Source organism: Chrysoperla carnea, chromosome 4, assembly GCF_905475395.1.
Source record: "Chrysoperla carnea chromosome 4, inChrCarn1.1, whole genome shotgun sequence".
NCBI classification, from domain to species: Eukaryota; Metazoa; Arthropoda; class Insecta; order Neuroptera; family Chrysopidae; genus Chrysoperla; species Chrysoperla carnea.
Window position 1 is genome coordinate 55,384,145 of NC_058340.1, and position 25,861 is coordinate 55,410,005.

The 25,861-nt window shown below is 26.7% G+C and overlaps 1 protein-coding gene across 1 annotated transcript in view; it reads left to right on the forward strand.

The window, feature by feature from the left end:
* Positions 1 to 5,824, forward strand: part of LOC123297477 (protein tramtrack, alpha isoform-like) — a 49,466-nt gene extending 43,642 nt beyond the window's left edge. Inside the window, exons 2-4 of the mRNA XM_044879148.1 lie at positions 2,194 to 2,637; positions 3,811 to 4,226; positions 5,118 to 5,824. Of these exons, the coding sequence (XP_044735083.1) occupies positions 2,194 to 2,637; positions 3,811 to 4,226; positions 5,118 to 5,535 (1,278 nt within the window). The 3' untranslated portion in view covers positions 5,536 to 5,824. The remainder of the gene's footprint in view (positions 1 to 2,193; positions 2,638 to 3,810; positions 4,227 to 5,117) is intronic.
* The last annotated feature ends 20,037 nt before the right edge of the window (positions 5,825 to 25,861 follow it).

The following is a 25,861-nucleotide window of genomic DNA, read 5'->3' on the forward strand; positions in this document are numbered from 1 at the left end:
AACTTAGTATACCTTGATATATTTCCTATATACATGGTATAAAAATATCGTTAATAATATTTCTATTCTTTGATCTTGGCCACAGTTCAAATACATTTCTCTTGATCTCTTGATAAATTGGTAAAAACATTTTAGGATCATGGGGTAAGAAATATTGGTGCTTAAGTACTAATAGTACTTAAGTCTTAGTAGGTCCTCTAAATACCAGTATGTTTGTTTTTACTTTCTGTAAAATTTTTTCAAACCGCCCTAAAATGTTCTTCGGATCGTTCTGATCATAACTCTCCTGGGCACGAAATTTTCGAGCGAATAGTTTTCGATCTACGGGCTATATAACTATAATGTATGTGTATCTTTGATCGCTCGTAGCTCGAAAACTATTCAATAAAAATTTTTGTTACCGTGAGAGCTTTTGATCAGAATGGTTCAAAGAACATTTTAAGGTGGGTTAGAAAAAGTTTCACTGAAAACCATTTCCTATCTAATATTGCGGAGTCCTTTCAGATTTTCTAAAATTTGGAACTATGATAGATACGAATTTTCTCTCCACATTCAAAATGTTTTTATTTTTTAACGAAAAATATGACTGACACTGACTATAAGTAATTGTTTTTTTCCTCTTTACAAGATTTTCTTTTGTATATTGAATTAACTTTTAAATAAAATTTGTGTTCATATTTGTCACCGTTAAATTTATCGCACTCTTGTGTTGATGTTGCAATTTTAAGCAGAAATTTTACAAAAAAAAAAAAATGAAAATATTTATTGATGTTTGCTAAAAACTGTTTTGAAATTTGTGCGCATTCAAGCACAACTAGGGTGGAAAAGTATACAGATTTTATGGAAAAATCCATTTAAGGGGCGTAAACAATGTTCAAGGCTTGTTATAAATGTCGTTAATGTTAAAAATGTAAACGTGGTGGTGCATTAAATATGATAATTTGGTTTTTTTTTTGACATAAAAACTGAGATTGCCATGAATCACATTACTTCCATATTTGTAAGATTTAATTATTTTCTAGTTATTCATGCCTAGTCTTTCTGGATATACTAAAACTTGAAACTTATACAGATCTAACACTAGCTCCAAAAACATAAATTTATGCTAATTTACCACAAAGTATTGATCACTTTGTGGCGGTAGCTCTCATCGGCCTGCTCTTCTCGTTTTTCAACCTTTTAAGGATATACGAGCGCCAGGACAATTTTGGATAAAAGGCTGGTCTGAAAATTTTAGGGACGGGAGGGGGGGTTGAATTTTTGATTTTAACCTCTCTGAAGGTTGATATATCAGGTGTTAGAAATGTTCCGGAACAGCAGCCAATCTCGAATAATAATGGTTTTAGAGCACTGAAATGTGAAATCTAACATTTAACTGTTAAGAGAACGAGGAAAACTTTATATAAAAAATTTCGAAACTTTTTTGAGAATTCAATAGATTTGACTAAATATGAATCGAAATTCTAATTATTGAAGAAATTATGAAGTTTGTACGTTGAAATTCTAATAATAGAAAGAGACAGAGAAATTTTTTAAATTACTAAGTTGGATTGTATAATACGAAGAATGCATTTTATAGAATACGTTTTTCGAAAACTCACAAGTTTTCACAAAAATTATTCTACTGTTCCGGTACTCTTCTACACCTCGTATATCAAACTACAGGTATTTAAAAGAACAAATGAGTTACATATAAAAAGTACCAAATAAAACTTTAAGCTTACCCTGAGGCGACTTCGACTTTGCGACAGGTTAGCCTTAATTTTTCATTTTTAATTCTGAATATTTCTTGAATTCATGCAATCTGTTATTCTTTGGAATTAATGATATAAGAAACTACACGCAGCCACAATGATAAGACTAGTTTATCAGTGGTCTACATTTAATATTAAGTCTGTAGAAATTTCATATGGCTTTTTCTTGAACTCAGTTTTGCTCATTTTCAGGTACTTTTTTTCGCTAAATCAAAAAAGTTGCGGTTTTTTATGTTCAGTACAAAAAATTATTCTAAAAAAGTATATATATATATTGATTTTAAGTGTTCAAAATTTACTCGGGAGAGTTTAACCCTCACCTTTTGTCTAATGACCCAATCTGAATTCTGGTTCCTGGGTTTGTTTCATAAATTTTGCACTGAAAACATTAAATTCATTTGAACTAATTTTTAATCAAATTGTTTTTCTCTTGTTTCAGTGTCACTTAGCCACACTATTAAAAACAGCCGAAGAATTACGGATAAAAGGATTAGCAGAAGTTTCCTGGCGAGACGATGATGCATGTAATAACGAATCAACCCCTTCAGGTGGAGGTAATAATGGAAATGGAAATAGTGAACGATCAGGTGGTCTTAATGGTATTCAATCAGTACTTCCACAAGTATCAGCTGTGTTGGATAGCAACTCCGATCAAGAATCAAATAGTAAAAGAAAACGTGGCAGGCCCGCAATGGATGATTACGATTCACAATCATTCTCACAACCAAAAATTGCAAATTTAGGTGAAAATAATATTAAAAGGGATTCATATTCAGACGAGGTTGTTATTCCAGACACGGAGGTTGGTGATTGGGATGAAGATCAACAAAGTGATTCACAGAATGAAGAGCACAGCTTTAGTGATTCAAAGACAGATAATAATGTAAGTTATTTTATAAATTTTTATGAAAATTTTTCTCTTCAATAATATTAAGTCCAAGTTGGGTTGTTGGGAGAATCTTTTTAAAATTTCACATTTGCCAAACCTCGCTACGGGAACTTTGACATGGAATATCTCGAACGGCGAGATTTGTACTCGTATTTGTTCAGAATGACAAAAAGAATATTTTTCCAAAACTCCGGCGTTATTTGACCGAAAGCCATTTTCTCAGTGATCCGAGGTCCTTTATTTTTTGAGTTTAGTTAGCATGATTATTGCAAAATCTTTACGACAATAGCAATTTAATTCGAGTTTTCTGTGAAATTTCCATCTAAACCAACTAAATGAATTGTGTCGGTCTTTACATTGGCGTGGAACAATGATAATCATGTAATATGGACGGAATTATTCAAATTCCCATATTACCAAGAAATATAGGAATAAAAAAAAACATAGATGGGCGACAGTTTTTTAGTATTTTTATTCCTGCTTCCAAGGAACCCGAGGGACTCACATGCCAAGAGATTTCGATAAGCAAAAATGGTTCTTCGATTAAGTGGTGTTAATTCCAATTTTTAGTCGATGATATTAATTTAGTGCCAATTTTTAAATGTTAGATTTCAATTCTAATGCAGTTTGCAACTTAATAATTTACAATTTTTATGTTTTAGGTTAGGTTTAAGGGTTCAGTTCGATATCTATAATTTAATGTTTTGGCTGAATTGTTTTCTGATCTTTACTTTTCCTACTACTTCTTCCAAGTCTCTCAGAAAACTATATTTCAATTGTCACCTCCTTCTTGTTGCACTCACTGCAATCATTTTTATCTATGGTTCTCCAATTTAATTTATGATTTAAAAGACCAAAAATTTGTACGTAATTATTTATTACATTCAGACCGTTTGACCTGTCTGGATGGTTCTTCGGTTCTTCGTTTTCTAGCAATTACAAATATTTTTAAAAGTATCTTCAGCGATTAAAAATCATTGGACATCATAAAAAATATTACAAAATGACTTTTAAAATTATAAGAAATTAATAATATTCTTCAGGCAATTAATTATATTTTCTTTTGTGGTTTTTAAAAAAAAAAAATCACAAAATCGTTGATAAAATGTGGAAATTCCAAATGAATAGAAAAATTAACCACAATATTTAAATTAAATTTATTTTTAGGATCAATATGCAAAATCAGAAAATGGACATGAATATGCGAGACCTGGTTCAGAAAGTGATACAGCCAGTCATTCGGGTGCAACACCTGGAACATCTGCAGGAGCTGGTTTATCATCACACAATGCCACAAATAACAATAACACATCGTCATCATCATTACCAGGCGGTGTGGTTGTAAAAAGTGAAAATTTAGCTGCATTAGAAAGTCAATGGCCGGATGTTATAAAAATGAATGATTATTTAAATACGGGTAGACGTCCACAATTTTGGGAAGAGCCATTTACGAAACGTGTTATGGATGCAATCAAAAATAAAGAATTAGAAATGAAAAGCGCAGCTGAATTATTAGGTGTTTCATATGGTACATTATATGGAAGATATCGTGATGCATATGGTTGTTTAAAACATCCGTACAGGTTAGACTACTTTCCATAACTTTTAGAATTACTTCATAGAAATTATGAGATAGATCGATTCATACGAGTCAGGAAATATCATAATATCTGGCAGCAAATGCTTTTTTGAATAAGTGTATGTGTACATTTTAAATCAGGGCCATCTACTGATATTCGTAGTAATTATCCTCCAGAGAAAAATTTTTAAAGGGACTAATAGGATATTTTACTATGTTTGAAAAAGTACTTAAAATGTTGATTTTCCTAATTAAAAGCCACAAAAAATATACATATTTCGGCAAAATAAACACGCTTTCTTGCAAGAAAATTAAATTAAATTTTAAACCTCGTTTATTATCGCAAAAACGCTGTCAGGCATTCATGATGTTGATTTTGACGTAGTAATACCGGTAAAAAAAACAGTCGTGTATGTAATTATTATATGTATAAATAAAGTTTATGGTACCATAACCTACCATTACTATGAAAACCATCAACAAATGAGTAATTAATGCATATTATATTTGCCTGTTATATTTCAAGAAACTTCTTTTTCTGCGTGTGTATAGCACCCGTCAAAATGTTAATTTCAAATCGTCTTGTAGATGAGCAATAGATTAAAATCGATTTTAGATTAGCAAAACGCTAAGAATAAACGTATCTTGATAAGAAAATGTATCTTTAAATATTCGGCTCGCGCAATCAACGTTAATGTGCCTATTAAACTGCGCATAAAAACTTTAAATTCATACAAAATTAAGAAAGTAATACCTACTTCGAAATAATTGTCATGAGAACTCTTATAGTTTTCGTCCAATGTAGGCTTGCACTCGGGGCTACAGCCCAGTGAGCCCTATAGTTAAGGCTTCACTGTTTTTGATTATATATTAAAAATGTATATAATGTTTTCAGAGTAAGAGATTTTTGGAGTGATCAGGGTCCAGCTGATATACTAGCAAAACTTCAACGTCAAGAAGTGACATTATTTCGAGCAGCTGAATTATTAAATGTAACACCACAAACATTATCAAACTACCTCATATCATTGAATAGTTCAGATCCAGATGCCTCGACAAGTAATTATAGTTACGATATGCGAGGTGAAGAAGGTGACGAAGGTGATGACATTGAATCAGGTGATGATAGTAATCATATGTTACCACCATCACCGTCAATAGCAATTGTTGAAACTGATGACAATATTACAAAAACTGTATTACCTAATCATCCCGACATAACAATCATAAAAAAAGAAAAGAAGAAAGAACCGCCGATAATAATTCCACCGTCACAGAACAATCATCCCGATGATGATAATTCTGACCAATAGTAAATTTATCATAGACTTAAATTATAGTCATTCTCTATTATTGGAAACGTTTTTTGTTTTTTTTGTTTTTTGATTAGTTACGATCAAAGCCTAATTGGTACCAAAATTATAGTCAAAATATTTTTATGTTAGGTGAATTTTTTTTTTAAAAATAACTCGACTAAAGTTTTATTCATAACACTTTGTATCGTAACTTTAATTTCCGGAATGTTTTTGTATATATTTGCCCCCTCAAAAAATAAGAACGTAAATAGGTTTTATTGTAACACGTTCCATAAAGTAAATAAACCAAAGTACATTTTTCATAGACAATGCAAATGGCAAACGACAGTATTCTTTAAGTAAAATATTTATACAAATACTCATTCACACATAATATTTATTAACTACACGTAATAATATATTTTAAACAAATGAGGGGCGCATGTTTTAGAAAATCATTCCAATTTAATAATTTTCCTTCCAGTATTGTTTCATGACACACCGTATCCGAATAGTGTAATAATCCATATAGGTATTAATTTTTAATTGTTTATTTTCAATTTTTTTTTTAATTTTATTTTTATTTTTGTGCAATGGTCATATTTTTTTATAAAAATTTATGGCTTTAATGGTACTATAATATAGGTTCTGCACAAATTATGTTCCATTTTTTTATTAGTAGAAAATTTTTAATGCAAATTGTAAACCATTTTAAGTAATACACAGTACCTTTGAACGTAAATAGTATTAAATCCATTTTTAATTTAAATTTGTGACTAGTCGTTATGCTTTTTTTACTATAATGTACAATTTTTTAACTTCAAATTGATTAATCACTTAAAATGGTGGACCAATTTATGTAACATCACATCTTAAATTTCATTTCAACAGATTCTGTAGCTATCTCAATTTTAATCGAATTTACGTTTAATCCTTTAGACTGATCGTCTTTCGTATCAAAATCATTACTCTAGTGGTTAGAAAAAATCTGAAGATTTTGCGCAAGAGCCAAAAATACATTAATTCATATGAAAGAATAGTATATTAAATTTACTTATTAAATGTTCTGGATAGATAATGCCACTTATAAAATATATTATAATAGTTATTCCATATTATTTATATTTATCATTTAAAACACAGAGTATCTACGGAGATAACCGAAGTATAACGAAGCCTTCAGAATTGCGGTTTTTAACCGATCTTACTGAAGTGATGAGAAAAACTCTCACAGCTGATAATTTCAAATTAAAAAATATATATATAAAAATTTTCAAGTGGTCATTCCATTTTAAATTTTGAAAACAACGTTTTAAAATAAACGTGAGAGAATCTCTCTCCACAACCATTCTGAAGCATAACCCGTCTGAAGTTGCCAAAGTATTTATTCTAAAAAAGCGACTAAAGAATGGTAAATCTCAGTTTAAGTACAACTTAATATCCTTATAAACATAACTAGGTCGAAACTCGAAACAGTTCTAAAAAAAGCTGATTGATCATAGAATATTCTCAAAAAATGATTGAAATAGAATCTCTAAAAACCTGTGTTCACACAAAAAGACAAACACAAATAACACGAACGTGTAGAAATATATAGAAACTTACAAATAAAATATTTATGATAAATACTTTGCCAACTTTTGACTGCCCTTGGAAACAAATGTTTAGTAAGGCATAAATTAAAGTATACTCTATGAGTTTCAGTCGTGGTTTTTTTTTTATAATTGTCCAAAATTAATAGAAAGTTATGAAGACTTTTTCTAAAGAAGGGTTTTTCGTTGTTGAGTTGTTTAAATATAAAAAAATTGTACAAATTTGAATTCAGAAACGCTAATCAAATTGTAAAATTAGATAAAAATCATGTTTTGATTTCTAATCTACCCAGTGAATAATCATTTTGATTATTGTTTCTAAATATTAAATTATGTACATTTAATGGGTGAATTATTTCCCCTCCGTTTCAAGATTATAGATTTTTTATAACAACAATAACTGTTCATTGAAACTTAATTTGAGCTTCAGTTAACGAAGTATTGACGTTAGTATCAAATATATTTTTAACTTCTAGCATCGATTAAATTAATTTGGCGCTATACCCAATATTTATACCTAATGGATCATTTGATGTTCCGACAGCTCGATGACGGGTAATTAATATGAATCTTTACGCTTTTAATGGGCGTTAGTTAATCATTTAACGTCAATAATGCCCAACAGAGCGTCAAATGAAAAGGAATCTTTAGGATTCCGATCCAGATACGTATGTTCTACTAGAAAGATCTTTAATCGATAATTCGCTATAAATAAGCGGTAATAGTAACTTTTTTTTGTATACGCAATTAAATTTTATGTGATTTTACATAATTATCAAAAATTTTCTACTAATTGAAAAAAAAACGAAAAATTCATAATTTGGAATATGCGTGTGTGTTTGTGGTGCCAACCTATATTTACGTAATGTTTAAATTAATTTTATTGGCTGATATTTATATAATTATTATATATTAATTTATAGGAGCACGTTTTTAATTTTACAAAGATATTTGCAATAATGAATTTAACTAAACCAATGAACTATAAAAAATGTTTTACAATTTACTTTTATGATAATTTTTTTTTAATTTAAGTAACAAAAAAGAGAATAAAACTTATAGTACACGACAATTATTAATATTTTAAAAAGAAAAATACATGTAAAAATAAATTATTATTAATTTTACGTAACAAAAAAAAATTTATATTAAATATACAAAAATTTAATATCAAAGAGAAGAACAAAATATATTTGAAATATAAATACCAAAAATGTATTTTGGTATTTTTTTAAATATAATTTCTGTACGTAGTATTTTTACGTAGTAAGTTTTTTGTAAAGCTTTGTTTAGCGATTTTAATTTTATAAATCTAATTTACTTATGAGATATCTGAAGTAGTTTTTATAAAATGATTAAAACGCAATATTTAAATTGTTGCGTCCCATAAATTATACTTGTTAGAAATATCAATATTGTACGTAGCAAATTATTAATTTGTTGCAGAAAATACAAAACTTTCTTTCGAGCTAATAGGGGAAATGAGAAAAAATTTTATTTAAATAACCATCTCAAACAAAAGATAGTAGAATATACTAGCCCCTACAATGGCATTGATGATATGAAGTTATCATCCAGATATCTAAAGTCTGTTAGATTACGAGTATCACGAATTGGTATGCTATTTAAAACAACTCGTGGAAAATGAGCAAAGTGACCTAAGATCGTCGTATTCTAAAAATAGATAAATATATATAGTAATAGTTCTAATACTCTGTCAAGAAAACGGTCTAATAGAATGGACAAATTCGATCACTGGGAAATGCAGCCATTTAATGATTGTAGTATACCCCAAGGTGGGATAACCAAACTTAATATAGACAAGTCAGGACATTCTCGTGTTCTAACAGTTGTAAAATTTGGTGAATGAGAAGAAATAAACCTCAGCGAGTTTCACTGATAAACTTCATTATTTAATTGTAGCTATTTTACAAACTTCCACCTGTACGTTGTAGTTTAAAGTGGTCCACACGGCTCGAATACTCGAAAAGAAATGATTGTAGTATAAACTTAAAAAATGCGTAGAAAACTAACCAGTTCGTGTACAAAATAGTATTTATTTTCTTCAAAAATTTTTTATTAACCAAAGCTTTAACTATTTCTGTAAGAAATTTTTTAAAAACAATACCTCATTCACAGTAGAATTAATAAAAACATGCCTGAAGTTTTACATAAAATCTTTTTTCTTTATTAATTTTCAATATTAATAAGCTATAATTTCGGTACATAATTTTATACTGAAATACTTTCCATTACGAAAATTTTTTCCATTAAATGATCCCAATTTTCGTTCTATAATATTAGTTTACTTTCATCAACGTATAGTTGTTGAAAAAAATAAACAAAAAGTATTATGTTTTCCCAAAAATTTGTATGCTTCGAATTGTATACAAACATAGAAGTACTAAAAAGATATTAAAACATCTGGCAACTGTGTCGGGCATTTAAGAACATTATTATTGATTAAAATGATAAATTGTTTTCTCAAATATAGTTGTGATTATTTTTGAAGTTTGTAGCAAAACTTTTTGGGACGAAACCTACAATAATTGTAGTATAATCATGAAAAATATGAATTTGAGAAAATTTAGGGTTGTGAATTTTATCGAAAAACACCTGCCAGATATTGACACAAAATTTATCCATACTAATTACGTAAAATTTTGAATAGTTTTAACTGCCAAAAAGAAAAGAACAAAAGTTTGTTTGTTTGTATGTCCCGAATAAATATTTTATTTTTGCATGGATAGAATATAAATATAATAGCTCTTAAGAATATTGTATATAGTATAAATATAAAGTAAATAAAAAATATATATTTCATAATTATCCAATAAAACACATAATAATTATGTGGAAATTTCAAAAAATTAAAAGCTACTCTCAGATCAAATCATAAGTATACCATTATTTCTAAATATACGCGAAAAATTTCAACGAATGATTCTCGTGAGAAATTTCGTGACAATTTGTTATTTGAATGTTATTTTTAATTTCGAATCATGAAACTGAAAAACGTTAGAGAATCTATTAAAAAAATACAATGCGCATACATAACGCAATTCAATGCACATCGTTTCCGCAAAATTAAAGAAATTATGAAATTGTCTCTGGTTTGCAAGATAGAGATGGATAACAATCTTTGAAGGCTTATTTTTTAACCAATTTTAATTTAATTTTCAAATTTTATTATGGTATCAAGTCTACTTATTTTTATGGGTAATGTGGCTACTCAACTGTATTTTTCTGTTATTTATCATTAAAACGTTATTTTTGAAGTAAATGTAAGTTAAAATCATCTTACTGAAGCTGTTTGAAGAAATTTCAACAATTTGGTATATTTATAGCGTCTGAGTACCATACCTTTCTTTCGAGCTTGAAATGCTGTAACTGATCTATTATTTCATGAAGAGAAATTCAAATTGACTTTTAAGGAAAAAAAAGGTTATGAATTTATTCCAAAAAAATCATTCCCAACAAATTCTTCTCGTATATTTAGAAAGATCCTATATGCAACAAATCAAAAAATTATACCAATTCGAATTTTATCTATTATTTATTATAAATTAATTTATATATTTCATATCCCCAAAGAGTAATCTCATATTATATATAAATAAAGAGAAAAAAAAAGACGGATTACTCAAATCATTAATACGTAATGTTTTAAAAATAATTTCTCTTTTTCCATAATTTGTATATAGTATTTTCTCTTTAATTTGGAAATAGTGATCTGGCATTAAAAAAATTTTTTTTAATTATTTTTAGTTGCTGTTTATAGATCAATAGGTTTTTACTAAACTGTTAAATAGATAATATTTATTTAAAAAAATACTAACGTTTTTATGTGAATGCTTTAAAATAGCTGGAGCTTAGATTGGTCAAACGAAGCTTGGATGTCAAAATTATATTTAAATAAAAAGCTCTTAAGACTGTAGATACAATAGATATACAGAATTAATTTACAATAAAATGTCTCGCAGTGGGTTTAAAGGAAATAGTTATTTGCAATACTAGTGGGTCAACAGTATTTTTAACGTACGAGAATAATACAATCTGAGGTAAAGCGAAAAAAATGCATTATGAAGAGGCTTTAAATAAACTTCCAATCTAAGCTTCGGCTGCTTTATTTTGCATATTCGAAATAATATGTATAAAAACGTTAAAATATTATTTTGATTACCCACCAAATACTAAAAACAATTCGATTCCATTAAAATAGTTAATTATAAAAAAATTAAATGAAAATAATTTTATTACGTAGACAAAAAAAACCCTTATTTACGTAGATTGTATTTTTAAAACAGTAAACTTTACCAAAGAAATTTTTTAAAAATATTTATTTAGAAATATAACTGTTTTTAATTTAATTAAAATGTAAATATCCCAATAATTTTTCTTTTTATAAACGAGTTTTAACATAGTTAGGGACCACAAAGTAGTCACTCGTTTAATTTTTAACCAGAAAGTATAACAAATTGACACAAATAATAAAATAAAAAATGTTTACAAATTTTAATATATTATTATTTATTTGCAAATTTATTATTTATCTTATATTTTATTTTAACAAAGAAATTTTTTTTTTAATTTAACAAATTATTTAATATTATTTACAAATTGACAAACATATACAGTATTTTTTACTAAAGATAAAATAATTTATTTTATAGACATATTTTATTTAAATTAAATTAGAGAAAATTTTTTTATCAAATCTGAGAGAAAAGTGCAATTTTATTTATTACAAACATTGATATAAAAATACCATATTTCTTACACATAAATACTTTACCGAACTAACTCAAGGGGATCGAAGTTATGACAATTTTAAATTTATATCCATTTTTAATTATTTTATGAAAATATTACCAAACAGTGTAAAGCAGGGGCGGCGAACAATTATTTGTCAACGTGCTATTTTTTCTAAAGAAATGTTTAACTAAGAAACCATAAACGTGCCGTCAATGTTTGTAGAATCACTCGCGCTCTTTCTTAATATAATACTTCATAGTGACTACTGATGTGGGGGTTTTCCTCAGAAGACTTACAAACTTGAAATTATTCAGCGAGGCAAGTGTGTATAAGCTACACAATTTTTTTTAGAATTTCTCTTCTTATTTTGGGTAGTCAGATGAAATACAATTATGGTATTTTTATATCGATTATGTTATTTTTAAAAGTAATTAAAAATTAATAACAAACCTTTTATTCAACAATTACCAAAAATTTTTTATTAAGTTTACAAATAAACCTTAAATTTCAAATAAATAAAATTAGCTAATCCTGTAAATTAATTGAACAAAAAAATAGAAATATATTTAGGGAAAAAAAAATCATACGTACTAACATTGAATAAATTCTATTAAACGGCAACTAAATATCACACGGACTGTTAATTTAATTAATCCCAAAATTGAGTAATCCGTACATAAAAAATTATTATATAATGTGTATAATTTTAAAAAAATAATTTAATTAAAGAAATTATTTATATATAACTCTCGTAGAATTTTAGTATAACGTTCAAGATTCCATTTAATTTTAAAAATATTATTATTATTATGATTATTAATTATTATAAATACACAAAATATTTAAAAAAAAAATTTTAAAAAAATATTTATTCATCGTAATATGTTTAATTAAGTATAAAGTTTAGAGTATATTATTATTAATTAATAAAAACAGATATTTTATTTTCAATTTTGAGAATGACAGTGATAGATTAATACCAAATTGTGTATCCGAAGTATTTATGTATACAACTTTATATTTGCTACAAATTAAAAAGAAACATAAACTTTTTAGAAAAAAAACCAGATTTGTTTTTTTTAAATCTTATTTTTGAGTTTAATATTCTGTTATTTTATTTTTATATTCAGTTAATAAATTGAATTTTAAGCTTAATTTATCTGAAAAATAACAGGATATTTACTGAGAAATATATAGACATATTTTATACTCAAAAAAGAAAGAACAAATCTAGAAAATATTAAGATGATATAAATACGATAAATATAAAACCTAAGTAATTAAATTGAACCTGAAAGTACTATAAAGTCCTTTAACTTCAATATAAGCAATTTTTGATTCATAATCTAAAGAGGTCTTGAACCAGACGTAATATTTGACAATCATTTCAAAACATTTGGAAATTTGAGAGACTGTTATCAAGATTGTGGTAAAAAACTATTTTCTCCACGATAATTTTCATAGCTGGGGATTTGAAAATGCGGAAAATTGATGAATTATTAATTGTGGATGATTTTTAAATAAGGAGGTATTAAAAAAAAAAAAAAAAAAAAAAACAATTATTATTTTTTTCAATATTTATTTCTGCCGGAAGCTTTAAAAATTGTAATTTTTTAACAACGACGCTTTGTCGATGTCAGAATATTGACCGTCATCAATAAATACTCAATATATAGATAGCTCCCCGAATATGAAAATATTCGTCAAGAAAAAGCTTCGTAGACAAGATACGTTTTAACATGACTGTCAAATACTATACCTGGTCCTAGACCTATAAGTCATCAGTAAGCTTTTGACAGAAATACTTTGCAAAGTGCAGGTCATGAGATTTTAATGCTAAGAAAGACTCAAAAAGAACTATATGCATTAGCTTGCATAGACTTATAATATTTAATGGAAATGTTGTTTAAAATGTTGTATATTGGACTTTTATCATTACTTTTAAGCTTTTCTTGAAAAAAATTTTTGTCACCAGTGCAATTAAAAATATTGATCAGTGTTTTTATCATCTTTTTATTATATATAAAAAAAAAAGTAAATACAAAATTATGCTTTATAGAATAATTATGCTTAGTGGCTGAAAGCACATATCACCTACAAATACAGTTTTCTAAAATTTTTATAAACAGGTCAACATAAATTTTCGTTTAAATTCGTATTTCATATATGTTTGAAAGACAAAACACAGGCAAGATAATTAGTGTATTAACCCAGTTTCTACGTTACTTGTATTATTTGTTGTTTTTTCTTAAGTTCAATCCTTTTAACATGACAGTATTTTTATTTTTAAAGTTCCTATCTCCCTTTTCCAGTTAAAAATTTAATAAAATTTTTATCTAGTTTTGTATTTCTATTAAACTGAAAATTTTTTAAAATAATAGACTCTTTTCTTATATTCAAATTAATAGTTATTTACGATACTAGTGGCATAACAGCATTATTAACGTACGCTTACGAATTTTTGCACAACAAGTGCGTAGCACGAGTTGGACAATCTCGGAAGTACATTAAATAATGCGTTATCACACGTATATCATACAAAACTTTATCTACGACTCTAAAATGTGAAAATAAACGATTATTATTATTTAAAATTTGTCATGGATTATTGAGAAAAATAGAAAATTAAAAAAGTTACTTTAGTAACTGAATTCATTACCGCCCTAGTGTGGGAATGAATTCATTATCACACTAGGGATGTAATGAACTATTTTTCCTACGCATACTGAGTGAGAAAAGTACTTCTTTTTTACGGGCGTAGATAAAAAATTTTAAACAAATAATAATTATTTTGTAGTGACTATTCGCGCGTACTTTTGTACACAACAGATTTTTGGGCACTTAAGTTCTCCTTGTTATCCACGGATTGACCATGTCTTTAATGGGTTCCAATTAGTACGAGTTTGAAGGTTTTTTGGACCTTTCGTTCACTCTGTGATCCACGAGTTAATTATAATGAACTCGAGGCCCGTGTACACGGGTATATGCAAATAGTCATGCCGTAATTAAATTTTAGTTTATGGAAGTACATATTTACCTAACATCAGAAAGCTTTAATTTTTTTCTCTCCTACAATTTAGTTATTAATTTTCTTGCCTAAAAATAAACTCAAATACTTTTTTATGTAAAATTTCTTAAATTTTACAAAGTTTAATTAATGAATTTTGTTAATTTTAATAATTTATTGTACAATTATTGAAGTAAACCAAAGCGTTTTTTTTAATAGTTTTAAATAATATTCCTGCTTTTGTTAATAATATTTTGAGAATCATTTTTTATTATTCAAAGTCCCAGTGATTTTTTATTTATGATACTAATTTCCATAAAATTGTAAATGCTTTAAATTACTTTAAATGAATTTTTTATTAAAACTACATAAAGAAAAAAAGCTTTAAATAATAGAATCATTGTGAATTTTATTCATAATGACATTTCAAAGAATTGAAATCAAGACTTGAATAATGATTTCAATCAAAAATAAATTGAATCAAATTGAAATCACTGAAAAGTCTCCTAGCTTTACTTGAAAGTACTAAATTGTTTGTTCAACCTCATGTCAACCCCAAAAAAGGTCTATGGGTAGTCAACTATTTGTGGTATGGAAAACGGTACAAAAAAGAGTACTTATCGTGCCTGAGTAGACGAAAAGTAAAAAAAATCCAAAACTCTAAAGATTTAAATACCTTGAATTTTTTTGCAATTTGAATGTTCTTAGGGATGTTTGAGCATCAAGGCAATTTTTTAATAAAAAGCTTGATTTTTTTATATGAAGTTGAACTAAGTCTAAATCAATTCTGAAAATTTTAGAAGGGGGGGGGTTGTCGTTTGAAGCAACTCTAACAATTCAACAATCATGGCTCAGCAGTCATATTCAATGATCCATTATCAAGTTAGGCTTTTTGGACATAATTAAAGCTTTTGGTGATAAATTATTTCAGATTGGTTTAATTTTTTTATAATTATTAATTCGATATTGAAATGAAACGAATATTCTTTAAAATTGTATGTTAATTAAAGAAAAAATGAAATAGAAAATTATTTACTTGTATTATGCCTTAGTAAAACAAAAAATTAATTGTGTTCTATCAAATTTACCAAAATTCACACATTCGAAAAAAACATCAAACATTGACATATCAAAAAAAAAGAAAATATATCCATTTTGGAATTATGACCAAACACCATCGTGTAGCTTTAAAATCTATTTTCTTAGTACTTCTTACATTATTAAAAAAAAAATTAAATATAAGTGTTGTCATTTTTCCGACACAAGGAATGTATATGTTCAAACGATGTGTTAAAAAAATCAATTTGAAAACTTACACCACTTTTTGATAAACTCTTTATATAAAAAAAAAAATTTTCTTTAAATAAATCTTGGCAATTGTATTAAAAAAAGAAACAAATGCTGGAATTTATTATGTAATATGGACTGCATATTAAAATTTGTAGTTTTATTAATAGAAATGTAGAATAGAGAATAAAGTCTGAACTTTACCAGATAATAATATAATTAATATACTTGAAAAATTCAAAAGTAGATTTAAAAAAAAAAAATGATGACCTGTTTATGAAAATCTTTAGAATAAGTAGATCGATGGTTCAATGACCTTAAAAAGGGTATATTTTATGGGTATTTTCAATGGAAGAAACGTTATTACATAGAATCGACTCGAACTGTAAATCAGTGTAAATTTATGCATTGAAAAACTAGTGCCTTCAAAACATATGCCAACAACTATAAACAAAATTTTGAAGGTTTTGGCTCAGTGGAACTTATAGGCTCACCGTTAGTTGAATGCAACCAGGTAATTGTCGTTTTTTTCGTACAAATTCTACTGGTTAGCTCAGCCGGTTCATTGTTTCTCAATCGTCCACGTTCTGCTGTCTGTCACAGATAAGAGCATTTAACTGCGGCAAATTGAAAGCACTCTGTGTCAAAAAAATACACGTGCTTTATCATTCTAAGTGTTATAACTATAACATTATATGTGAATCACAAGTAATGTTATAGTAATAACACTTAACTGCGGCATAGTTTAAGTTATGCGTTTATTTTGACTTAGAGATACTTTACACAAACCATATGCGAAAAAATTTCCTTCGGATTTATGTTCTTGTATTTTTTCATCAAAACTGTTGTTTAGAAATGCTTAGAAATAGAACTTCAAATTTAATCGCATTGTCTTTGTACGAAACGATTCTTTATAAGTATATTTTATCGATTCAAACTACTCATACGATTAAAATTCATGAAACCATTTTGAAAAGTTTACGAATCACCGATCTTAAAAAAAATTGGGGACTATATTATTGATTACCTTTGGAATCATTATCCATCTCTTTCACACACCAAATTATAGTGCTTTTTTTATAAATAAAAATGCTAAAATTTATAAAATAGTTTTTAGTAAGATTATATCCCAGTATTGTCCAAAATATATGAACTTATAAAGCATATTAAAATATACATATTAAAAGAAAAAAGAAGAAAGAAATAATATATCTATCTCTTATACACAGAATATTAAAATATTTATATAAAATAAAAACTTTATTTTTCCTTTTTAATTGAAAATTTCGACTTTTTGTAAAAAAAAAAAATATTCTGTGTATGAAATTTTCGTCTATATAGGATATTAATGTATTCTTAAAATAACGTATATTATAAAACAGACTATTCAAGAAAAGAAAATATGGCTGTTGATCTTACATCTTCTATATTTTTAACTCATTTTCGAGTATCGTGTAATTCGTCAGCCAAGAATATCAGATACAAAACACTTAATTTCTTGTATTTATATAAAATTTTTAAAAAAATCTCTTTTGGCACTAACATTTTATACAATTAAAAAAAAATTCTTATGTACGATTTGTCTTCCAATAAATAAATATATATATATCAAAATTATATCAAAAAGAAACAATTTTCAAATTTTTCGAGGGCAATTTTAATTGGAGAAAATTTGATTAAATATATTTCATTTGTGTCAAAAAGATTGAAATCTAAATATTTATTCTTATAAAAAAAAATGACTTTTTGCTATATAAAAAATTGATTAAAATTAATTTATTTAAAAATAGTCATGAACACTTTTCGATTTTATAAATCAATAAAATTTCATGAAAACTTTGTCTCATCGGGTTATCAAATGGGTGAAGATCGACCTTATACCGCCTATTATACGGTAGAGCCTCGATAGTTCGAACCACGTTAAGTCGTAATCCTCAGTAAATCGAAAAAAATGGCATTCCCTTCCGCTAAATACACGCTGTTCCTCGTATTGTTTAGTAACTCGAACAAAATGATGTTTTCTCGAAATTCAAAAAGCAGACTCCGTAAGTCGTAGTTAGTAAAATATAATCGCAATTTTCTAAGTCGAAATTTTAGCAATTAGATACTGTATCTCGAACTACTTGTTAAGTCGAAAACTCATTTACTAGACATTTTTTGCATTCCCATTAAGGTTCGAGTTATCGAGGTTCCACTGTATTATATTGAGACGCCAAGTGACAACAAAATCAATAAAAATCCAGGAACGACATTAAAAAACTTTAAGTTTTTACAAATTGTTTTAAAATATTAAATTTTTTAATTTCAATGTTGGCTTCCAATTAATTAATGTGACCTAACTCTGGTGTTTGACCCGTTATACTATTTTATTGGAGTACTAAATATATAATTGATTAACGTAAAAAATAATTATTTATTAACTAAACGATAGTTTTTTAAGACTATAGAAACCTACCATCGATATAAAACAAACTAAAAGTTAATAAAATTAATCAAGGAAAAATTCAAATAAGAAACATATCTATTCAACATTTCTAATATATTATAAATTCTAGAATTATTTTAAAATAATAAAAATTATTTAAATTTTATATAAAAAATTGAAATTAAGTGTTTTATATCTCTGTAAGAAAATAATAGAATATAATTAATAAAAAAAATAGACCACAGAGTAGTAAAAACAATATAGTTCTAGTCTAATTATATAGATTTTGTCATATATTTATAATATACATTATTAAATTATTCTAAAAAAAAAAAAAATTAAATAAAATAAAATAAAAAAGAAATGGAAAAACAGTAAAAAAAAGTATATAAGCTATTTATGCTAATAATCTATTCTGTATCCTATATAATATGATGTAATTAAAAAAAAACAAAATATAACTTGAGAGGTTACACTTTTATTAGTTGAGTGCCTATTTTACAACTTTTTGTGTAAAGTAAATGTGTGACAATAGATCTAAGGGAGGATTTGTTTACTGATAAAATAAATAAAAAAAAACAACAATTTTGTATTAAAAATGTAAAAATTATTTACTGTGTTTTATTTTTTTCCAACTCAATTTTTTTTCAGTGATATAAGAAGCAGATTTAAGCAATCGGCAAACAATTGAATTTTATCCACCCTTCAACCCTCCTAGGAGACATATCCCACCGAATCAGTTGTTTTTACAAGTTAATTACGCTTTGGTTTCTCTGATAAAAATATTGTGTTTGAAAATTAAATACTTCTCAGGTGAAGTTTCGAAACATAAATATTAAAATATGTAGCAGGTAAGTAGGTTTGTTTGATTTTAATGTGAGATTGTTTTCACAAAATAGGGCTGCCAATCCTTTGGTTTTGGACTGGAGTCTCCGGACTTCGGAGAAATAAATGAACGTTCACCGTACTTGTTCAAACAGCCGGGCTACCTTAATTATCAGATTTTTATAGGCACCACACACATTATCTTCAGAACGTGTCAGAACTGACCTAACATAAAAAGGACCGGATACAATCTACAAAAGGATACTTTTCAAAAGGATTGCAAACAGTAGTCTTAATTTTTTATTACTTTTATAAAAGATTATTAATTATGAATATTTTTCGGAAATTCCGTATAAATAACCACCCATATGGTTTATTTTAACACTTTATCAGTTTATCATTACTTATATACGTCATAGTGACTAGGCCCTAGCTAGGGTATAAAAAGTAGTTATTGCCACAGGACATTTTACTCTAATAATATTTCGTAACGCATAATAGAGTTATAGACAGTACAATAAATATATTTTTATTTTTATTTCGTATAAATAAATGATAAAGTGTTAAAATAAACCATATGGGTAGTAATTTATGCGGAATTTCCGAAAAATATAATACATAATTGATAATTTTTAATAAAAGTAATAAAAAATTAAGACTGTCCGAAATCATTTTCAAAAGTACCCTTTTGTAGATTGTCTCCGGTCCTTTTAATGTTAGGTCAGTTCCAGACACGTTTGAAGATAATGTGGTGCTAAAACCCAAAACCCATTATCCAATAGTTAAAGGAGCTATGGGCACTATTGAATTAAGGTAATAAAGTAAAGTTATTGTTGAGTAAAGTAGTTTAATGTTTTATTAATTAAAAATTTTCATACAAAAGCTATAGCTGATGTTCCCCTGTATCTTTGTCTTAATCGTATATACTTATTATTTGTATTAGCAAGTATAAGTATATGTTTTAGACAAGGACACAGAGGAGCTATAACTGGCAGTCTTTTCTATAGCTTCGCATATCGCATCCACTTACAGGCTAGCGTTTGCTATCTTCAAAACTGTATGGTTTAGTTACTAGTATTTATAAGGAAGTATATATTGTGTTTTATAAAGAAGTGTTCCAAAATTAACGCAAGAAGCTCGAATCAAACGTTAATCTTGGGACACCCTTTATTATTATTATTATTATAAAAAGTGAAGAATTTTACTTATTTTGTATAAAAACTTTGATAAGAATATAAGAATATCTGTTAATTAAATAATTTGTATGTTTTAAATAAATAAAAATCGTTATATATTTTAAATTTTGTTTTATTTTTTAAATTTACTATCCTATTTTTTCTTTCAGGACAAAATTATCATTTAATTAATTATTTAGTAAAGGTAAGTATTAAGATAATTATATTCTTACAAATAACCAAGGTAGCTGTGTGGATATAGCACTTGCTTTAGAAACCAAGGTACGCTGGTTCGTATCCTGGTGTGGAAAATATTTTTACTTTTAAACAAATGAATTTTTCCTGTTGTTTAAATTTTCCACTCTTCTTATAATAGTTAAAATTATCTATATAACCCACCCTCTTGCCATAAATAATGTCAATTATACATATGTCATAAATCACTATACTTTCAGGAGGTGGGACTTTAAACTATCATAAATTCATAGTTTTTTTGATTCCCACCCCCTGGCGGAAGAGTGATTTATGACATAAATAGGAAAATGGGACTAACATAATTAATTTTTTTTGTTGAAATAACATGTTCTCCTATTACAAAATCTTATAAAATTTCATTTAACAAGAATAAATTTTAGTTAGCATGTACAAAAAAGCAAGCAAAATACGTAGTTTTTTAATATTTTGTAATAGGCAAATATGTTATAAAAAAGAGGGATAAAATATAAACCATAATCTCCTGTTACAAAATTTCAAATTTTAGCCCTAACAAGCTACAATTTATATTTTATAATTACAGAATTTAATTTTTTGTAATAGGAGAATATGAGTGAGAGAGAATATGACATGTTCTCCTATTAAAAGTTTCAAAAAAAGTTTGATAAAAAAACATTAACATAATTAAACATTAGTTTTAATAAAAACATAGGTTTTGTAAACCTAAAATAAGATAATTCTTTTAAAACTTCAGAAAAAAAATTATTATTTTATCTATAATCTCCAAAATTATTATTTTTATTAAATATTATCTGAAAAATAAATGAAATTACAAATATTATGCAAAATTAATCAAGTACACAAAAAGCAATTAAATACATCTGGTTCGTTTTGAATAGAAGCTTTTAAAATTTTTAACTATAAATTAAGGTGAAATGTTAGTTTAATTAATTAGCGACAGATGAAAATACCATCGAAATTAATGTCAGTTCAACAGATTTATCATAGATGGCACATCGTCGAAATTAATAGTTAGTTACACAGGTTTACCATAGATGGCAACATCGTCGAAATCAATATTTAGTTCAACAGGTTTATCATAGGTGGCACCATCGTCGAAATTAATAGTTAGTTCAACAGATTTACCATAGATGGCACCGTCGTCGAAATTAATATTTAGTTCAACAGGTTTATCATAGATGGCACCATCGTCGAAATTAATAGTTAGTTCAACAGGTTTACCATAGATAGCACCATCGTCGAAATTAATAGTTAGTTCAACAGGCTTATTACCTTTATGAGATAGAAACATTAATGATAATTTAAATTCCCACCCCCTGACAGAATAGTGATATATGACATATGTATAACTGACGTTATTAATAACAAGTGGGCGGGTTATATAGATAATTTAAACTATAAAAAAAGTGAAAAATTTTGAACGACAGGAAAAATTCTTTTAATCTAAAAGTAAAAATGTAAATATTTATCAAATAGCTCAGTAGTTTGCATTCTGACTACGGTTACAAAGTACTCTAGTTCGCATTCAAGCGGTGTTTCTAGTATATTTTTAAAACATTTCAAGAGTTTTTTTTTTGTTTTCAATAATTTAATTTTTTTTTTAATTTCCACTCACCAAAAAAGTTAACAGACCAATAAAAAATAACTTTCTGATTTTCGAAGTTAAAACAATTACTTACCTGTCAGGCAATTCCTTCCTAGTATCATGTTCTCCTAGTACAAATGTGGAAAAAAATCAATCATTTTCTCCTGCATTCAATCTAATTGAATTTATTTATCAAAAAAGTTCAAAAAAATCTTCAATTTTTTCAACATTGTACTAGGAGAACATAAGGGGGAATTAGTAGTTCCTGATAAGGAGAAAGGTGAGTAAGTGTTTTCACCCCGAAAGTCTAAAATTTTATTTTGGCAGAAAGTTATTGGTCTGCCCACTAGAGGTCACACTCACCAAACACGGATGTGCAGACCACTAATTTTCTGACTTAGGTGACAACAATTACCTTGCTATCAGGTACTACTTATTCCGTCCGTCCATGATGTTCTCCTAGTAGAAATGTGAAAAAATTGAAGTTTTTGAACGAAAAAAAACTAATTTTTTCATCACTTGTACTAGGCAAACATGCTGTGGTGGAAATTTGAAAAAAAATGAAAATAAAAATCAGATTTTGCTTAAAAGTGAAAAAATGAACTCTTTTTTTTTAATATATGTCCTCCCCTAGTTTCGAACCAAGGGACTATTTATACGAAGTCAGATACGCTAACCATTATACCATAAGGGCTCTGTTATTCATATTAATAAATAATTATATTCATATTTTCAACTTTCTTAAATTATAACAAAAAGTAAAACTCATTTTCGGAAAATTTTGAGTAATATTATTAGAAAAAAAATGGCAAACGAAGATTGAAATACTTACTTTTCGTGAAGTTCGAAATACTTACCTATTTTTAACTGAAATAATATTGTATAGCTACAGAGAAATGGGAAAAAATAAAAGAAAAACAGGGTTTGAGTTTTCAACTTTATTTAAATGAAATCAAAATACATAAAAACTATTTACGAATTACTTGCACATAATTCCATATAATTAAATTCATCTTAAAAAAATTTTTTTGCATCAACTTTTTTTTTACAAACCAAATACCACACAAAAATAAAATGAAAATCCAAAAAGAATTTGTTGATTACGTATTTACAATCCAACTTCTTTATCTCACATATATTTTATAAGAATTTGTTTGTACCTTTACTAAAAAAAAATTAATTAGTTAATTAATAATTTTGTTCTGAAAGGAAAAATGGGATAGAAAAAAATAAAACAAAATTTAAAATATATAACGATATTTATTTATTTATATTAATTTGAAAACGTTATCCCGAAAATTGATTTTTTACTATATAAAATAACCATTATTATTATTCATTCAAATTTTTTTTAGGTGACATATGTACAAATATATACAGGGTGTTCTGTTATTGACTGCAGATCGTCGGCCTACAGAATAAGCTCATAAAGACGAAGAAAAAAGTCATTTACCAATTTTGGATTTGAGCCTTAGTTTGGGCGATACAGGTATGGCAAAAATTGATAAATTTATCATTCACTAACTATGATTCGATAATCAGCAGCCAATAGATATAAGTATCTATCATTTAATAATATTAAACTAAAGAAGGGATATGAAATGATTTCAATTGGATATTATTATTTTTAAAAAACATTTTAATAATGCATTTGATTGGTTTGGTCGATCCTACTTTTTTTATTTTTATTATATTTTTCCAAGAAAACATTAGATTCTTAGTAAAAAAACAAATTAAGTTATAAAAGGCGTTGTTTTAATTTAACGTAAACAATAAAAATTATTAAAACTTAAAATGCAATTGGTAAAAAAACAAATTACGTCAGCATAGGCGTGTTTTTGTTTGCTTACGTTAAATTAAAACCACGCCTTTTATGACTTAATTTGTTTTTTTACTAAGAATCTAATGTTTTCTTGGAAAAATATAATAAAAATAAAAAAAGTAGGATCGACCAAACCAATCAAATGCATTTTTAAAATGTTTTTTTAAAATAATAATATCCAATTGAAATCATTTCATATCCCTTCTTTAGTTTAATATTATTAAATGATAGATACTTATATCTATTGGCTGCTGATTATCGAATCATAGTCAGTGAATGAACAAATTTATCAATTTTTGCTATACCTGTAGCGCCCAAACTAGGGCTCAAATCCAAAATTGGTAAATGAATTTTTCCTTTGTCTTTATGAGCTTATTCTGTAGGCCGACGATCTGCAGTCAATAACAGAACACCCTGTATAATACAAGTGAAAACAAACAATTGACTGAGTTAATTGTTGAAATACCATGCATAGTCAGTGTTGATTTATTTATCACATTACACATACAAACATGTGACACATACATAACTGATAATCAAGTATAGTACCTATTATAAAATTTCCGCGTAATTGGCGCCCTCACGGGTAAACAGTGATGTTTATGAAAAAATGTTTCAAACAAATGTAAGTTGTTTAATTTTTGATAAGGAACATTTTTTACATTTAAACTTTTGTTCTATCTCTAACGGTTTACAAGATGGGACCTAAATAATTAATAATTTTGTCCTGAAAGAAAAAATAGGATAGAAAATTTAAAAAATAAAACCAAATTCAAAATATATAACGATTTTTATTTATTTACAACATACAAACAAAAATGTTTTAATTTTTCATGAAAAATCATATTAAATATTTTCATAAAACAATTGCTAATAATAAACGAACACTCAATAATTCCTTAAAATACATTTATTAAGGAAATAAAAAGTGGAAATCAATAGCATGGGGGGTAACTTAATGACAAATAATTGTTTAATAAATTAACAACGATCGAAAAAATAATTTTATGATCAAACAATGAAGAACATACGATGGACAATGGATTAAAAAAGATTTGTTATTAATTAACTCGAAAAAAAATTTTGTGGGGGGCCAAATTACGTTAGCTCAATTTTATTCACCATTTTTCCTGACAGTAAATGATTTTTTTAATAATTACAGTAAGTAGTAACATTTAAAAAATACTCCCATCCGGTAACACGGTAAGCCAGGTTTTTTACAGCGAGTTTTTGCTCTATTATGTGAGACATATCTAATTATGTGAGACGTATGTTTGCATCTAGATGAGGAAATTTCATTTTACCTCGACAATTTTTAAAGTAAGATGAATGGATTCTAGAAGGTATTTTTAAACTTTGTGTAAATTGCAAATTTTGGGGAGTTAATTTTCCTTGTCGGGGTCATAATTTTTTTTTTTCAATTGCCTAAACTAGTGTATCACAAAAAATGCATTTTTTAATAAACAAACGAGGAAAATTATCTCCCCATAGTTTGTAATATCCACAAAGTTTATAAATGCCTCCTAGAACCTACTACAAAAAACCGCATCTCGATCAATTACTTTAGAAACTTTTGTGGTTTTGACGTTTTTATACCATGCATATATGTAATATGCAAGGTATGCAAGTTTGTAACG